This window comes from Plasmodium cynomolgi, chromosome 4, assembly GCF_000321355.1.
Source record: "Plasmodium cynomolgi strain B DNA, chromosome 4, whole genome shotgun sequence".
In the NCBI taxonomy this organism is placed as follows: domain Eukaryota; phylum Apicomplexa; class Aconoidasida; order Haemosporida; family Plasmodiidae; genus Plasmodium; species Plasmodium cynomolgi.
This window is the reverse complement of record NC_020408.1, coordinates 410,161-415,012: the sequence shown is the minus strand read 5'-3', so window position 1 is coordinate 415,012 and position 4,852 is coordinate 410,161. Positions and strand designations below refer to the sequence as shown.

Sequence of the window (4,852 nt, the reverse complement as noted above, 5' to 3'; positions counted from 1 at the left end):
GTTGGGCAGATGCACATGGGGAAAACCGTCACGAGTGCAGTGCAACACGAAAGGAGAAAAAGAGCTGGGGAAATGGTCCCAAAATTAGGCATGCGTAAGAACAAAAAAATGGAAAATTAAAAAAAAAAGGAACCACACAGAGAATGCTCGCATACGTGGACGTGCACCCCTGGGCTTGGCCAAACATACAAGCACGCATTCTGGCCTCGCTGCCGACGTACGGGTAAGACAAAAACGCGGGCGTCAGAAGCCTCCCATATGTGGCACATGCACATTAGACACATTTCTGTTCGTAAAGCGGGGCTGCTGCCTTAGGCCACCACCACGAACCGCTCACGGTGAACTGCAACTTGTGCGTCACTACAACCTTGCGGGGGGTAAATGGGAAAAAAAAAAAAAAAAAAGAGCATGTAAAAGTAGCATACGTATAAGTATGCGTGGCTAACCGTTTGACTGCTCCATCTTTTTCAATTCTTGGGTCTTCAAAGGGGAGAAAAAGGCACCATGTAGAGGTTGTCACAGATTCGCACCGTCCTGACTTGTTAACTTCCCATCGTCACCACCCCTACTGTGATATAGCTCTCCAAATGTTTACTTAAAAAAAAAAAAGGGAAGACTACATTTAACGTACGTCTTCAAGTTGGGACACTCTTAGCGTGGCGGCGGTCTGTCATCTCCTTCCTCGCGTTGCTGTTCACTAGGTCTCCACGCAGGTACACATGATGGTCTCCCCCCCCCCCCTCTATTCCTGTCATTATCCCCGCTAAAAAGCCAGCGCCAACATGATGCTGACAAAGGATGAAATAGAGACGAGTGCACACATAGCGATATTCCCAACGTTGTTCAAAATGACGGCAGCCAACATGGCATTGATGATACTGGAGAAGGCCCTAGCAGTAAAGAGGAGACCAAAGATAGGTCCGAAGTTACGAGTGCCAAAGGTATGTGCAGTGATGGAAGGGAAAATAGAAAAAGTCCCAGCATGACAAAAAAATATAAGACATACCCAAATGCAGTAAGTAACCTTGCCATATAAACCTGACAGCGTTAAAGTAACTGTTAGGAAACTCATTAACATACTCATCAGTATCAGTGCCGTTTTAAAGCTCGTTAAGTCACTTATGAATCCCCAAAAAATTCTACCCATGATATTGAACAAAGAAGATACAGCTCCGAGGAAAGACAAAGATCTATCATCAATACTTAGGTAATTTAATCCAAATATTTTCCAAAAAACCTGAGTATACGAAATAGCTTGCCAATTAAAGAAGACCATTAACCATATTAAGACAAAATCACGATTGATAAATGTACTGGTGGATTCTTTGAGTGAAAAATTTGATGTATTCGAGAGAGTCCTAAATGAGCTACATATTCCTTTGGGACTTTTATTTGCATATCCCCTATGGTCTAGATATAACACTTTGCTACTTTTATCATTGAAAGGTAGAAACTCGTTTGATGTTGTTTCTCCAGAGTCCGCTATCAAACATGCACCTATAAACTGAATGATTGCAAAAAAGATCCCTTCATAAATGAATAAATAGGGAACCCTGTTAAGGATCTCCAAATTGCTGAAATATTTGTCGTCTGTATGATCCAACTCTGGGGTGTAATCTGGCATGTAGTTGTATCTGTTTATAAAATAATTCTGAAGGGGACATATGAGGAAAACCGCCATACCTCTCCCCACGAAGATTATTCCACTGATCTGTGAGGAGGAGGGGGGAAATGGATAAACAGCGGGGCAGTGTGCAGGCGGTGGGTGAGCAAACTGGCAGGAATGCCCATCTGGGCGGTGCCACTCGTTCAGCCGTGCGCAGTGCGACGCGTTCACGCTGCCATCACGCTACTGTCACTCTACCGCCACGCTGCCGCCACTCTACCGTCACGCTGCCATCACTCTACTGTCACTCTACCGTCACGCTGCCACCACGCTGCCGCCACGCTACTCACCACTCCCTTGTAGTCGTAGTGCCTCTTCACCGCCACGGAGAGCGGAATCGGGTAGGCAATGCCGCATCCAATGCCGCACAAAATCCCATAGGTCATCAAAAACAGGTAAAAATTGAACACAGTGAAATAGGACAGCAGGATCCCCAGGCACATCAGCCACCCCCCAAGCAACACGCTAATCTGGGGACCCAAATGCTGATTCAACATTCCTCCGAAAAATCCAAAAAAACACTGAAAAATTAGAGTAAGCACATATACCCAGCTACTATCCTTGTACTTTACATTGGAGCAACCAATGATCTTCATGTAGGAGATGACGTAAATGCTGATGTTGGAGAAGCAGTAGATGCTGCCCAGCGTGCAGTGTATCAAGAACCCGCCTAGAATGACTTTACATTTTGACAGCGTTTGTGAGTGGTCGTCCTTTTTCATTTCTGAGGGGTTTCGGTCACAGTTCGGTCTCAAGGCAGATTCGGTACGGTCACAACGCAGATTCAGTACGGTCACAACTGCGTCACACCCACGTGTGTGTTTTCTCCCGTGTCGGCTCGGCGGTTACGCACCTTCCGAAATGCTGCCCTTCGTCTGCTCCTTGATAACGCCACTACTGTCTGAGTCTACTGAGTGCGTGCGCCCGTTCTCTTTTAGCACGTTTTACCCTTTTACCGTTTTACCTTTTTTTTTTTTTTTTTTTACTTGTTTACCCTTCTTTTTTGTTCATCTTCCGCTGGGCTTGGATACGGACTTTCCCCTGCTTCGCCTTTTTGGCTCCCTCCTGCTTAACCGTTCGATCAACCGTTCGGGTGTTAACATGCCAAGTTTCGCCACGCTAGGAGCAAAAAAAGTTGCACAAAAAAAAAGAGGTAGTATAGTGAGAAGCTAATCGAAACGAAGCGAAATGGAACAAATCAGTCGGCGCACACACCCACCTGGTGACACAATCTCTACACAGCATACGTACACAGTGTACGTATACAGCGCAAACGTGGCTTGTAGTGCGAAGGTGTTTTCTTTCGCCACGCGGAATTGTGTTTAGCGGGAGATGCGTGGTGGTTCGAAGGGCTTGTTGGATGGATGGCTGGCTTATTCACAGCACTACGGTTCCTTTGGATTTTTTTTTTTTTTTTTTTTTTACTCTCCTTGTGGTATAGTAGTATAGTAGTGCTACATCATCGCACCATTTTTGCCTCAAATTAGTGACACAATTTTTGCCGTAGCTTTCCAAAAACAGGGGCACATAACCTGGTCACACATATGTGCGTAGGGTTCGCGAATGCGCTTGAAGCGTCCACCCCACTTGGAAAAGATCCGTGACACCCATATCGCCCTTCTGTGGTGCACTTCCAGAGGGCACAAATTGGTGCCAAGAGAGCGTATCATCCATGGGTACTTCCCGCCATACCACCACTGCTCAAGCGAAGCGAACATTCATTTAGATGACAAAAGAGCATCGAAGCGACAACAAAAAAAAAAAAAAAGGAAGAGTTCGCAAAAGAGATAAAAACAGGATTAAAAAAAAAAAAAAATTATCTACACCTCCGCATACGTACGTTTTCTTACTTGAGCGCACACCTGCAGAGCCCGAGCTTGTAAAAAAAAATGTTCTTCCTAAGCAGTGTGCTGTTTCGATCCAAAAGCAAACGGGTCCATGTAAATTTAATTTCTTCATGTGCGAGCAACTACATCTACTCGACGTACATTTCACCCAGCAAGTCCAAATTCCGCATGTCCCTGAGGAAGCACGACCCCGTAGTTAACCGCCACGTGTTCGTGCCCCAGCCAAGCGCGCCAAGGGTGCCAAGCGTGCAAAGGCGTGTTCCCATACATCTCCCTTTGCAACCAGCTTGTACAGCCAAAACGTGTCCTCATGTGCATACCCATGTGCAGTCCTCACTCCCTTTCACGCGCCTCTCCCCCCTCTGCAGCATGTTCTACCAAAAGCACACAAAGTCCAAGTCGAAAAAGAGGCTAACCATGCACGGGATTAATTATGCGCGCTTTACAGGTGCGTATGACCCCCTTTTAGAGAGTTCATTTGGAGGGAGTCTTCCCCGTGAAGTTGGCCCATCGACCACCCCATATTTCATGCCACCCTTCACCCCCTTAGGAAAAAACAAAAATCTTAGACCCCTGTTGAAGAGAGTAGAGAAGTCCTACCTATTCGGGAAATTCAACAAGCTCATAGACAACACGTACAGGTAGGAGAGTTGGTGAACTGGTGAACTGGTGAACTGCCACCCTGCCTCATGAGTTTGCAGTCTTGGCGGGTGTTATTTTGTAAAATCTTTGAGCAGTTTTGTTTCCACGTTTGGTTTTAAATTATTTTCTTTATAGGAGCCTGCCAAGGATGAGTTGACTCGTTGGGGATGGTACCAGCGGTCCTCGACGACCTCTGCAAAGTGTGCAAGTTTTACGCTAAAGATACCCTCATTGGAAGGAGAAGAAGTAGAGGAAGGAAAAGAAGACGTGACTGCTTCTCAACCGTGGACGTACTTCTCCAAGGTCTAATATGTCACATGTGAGCACTGCCTCGGGGGCGCAACTCACGTTTTAAATTTTTCGCCAAAGAGGCTTTTCCCCCGTGTTCAGTTCAGCAGTGCCCATCACGGTCACGCGTTGCGCTGCTCTATTTTGTGTTACCGCCCGTTACGTTACGTTATCTTATTTTATCTTATCTTATGTTATTTTATCTTATCTTATCTGATCTTATCTTATCTTACCTTATGCTATGTTTTTTTTTTCAAACCGCTACAACTGCGCACATCTCCTTTAAGTGCCATAACTGCGACACACCCGTGTTGACTCCCCCCGTTGTGCAGTGCCCCCCTGGGTAACTCTCCACTTCAACCCTTCGACTTGGTCAAAATGGAAAAAAAAATAAATCCCATAAAGGTTG

The 4,852-nt window shown here is 45.9% G+C and overlaps 2 protein-coding genes across 2 annotated transcripts; one reads left to right on the top strand and one right to left on the bottom strand.

The window, feature by feature from the left end:
* Positions 1-763: 763 nt before the first annotated feature.
* On the bottom strand, positions 764-2,388 carry PCYB_041970 (transporter; the record flags this gene model as incomplete). Its single annotated transcript, XM_004225348.1, has 2 exons — positions 764-1,711; positions 1,957-2,388. The coding sequence occupies 2 exons, from the start codon at positions 2,386-2,388 to the stop codon at positions 764-766; spliced, it is 1,380 nt and encodes a 459-aa protein (XP_004225396.1).
* Positions 2,389-3,555: 1,167 nt separating this feature from the next.
* PCYB_041960 (hypothetical protein) lies at positions 3,556-4,158 on the top strand (the record flags this gene model as incomplete). Its single annotated transcript, XM_004225347.1, has 2 exons — positions 3,556-3,961; positions 4,064-4,158. The coding sequence occupies 2 exons, from the start codon at positions 3,556-3,558 to the stop codon at positions 4,156-4,158; spliced, it is 501 nt and encodes a 166-aa protein (XP_004225395.1).
* Between the last annotated feature and the right edge of the window lie 694 nt (positions 4,159-4,852).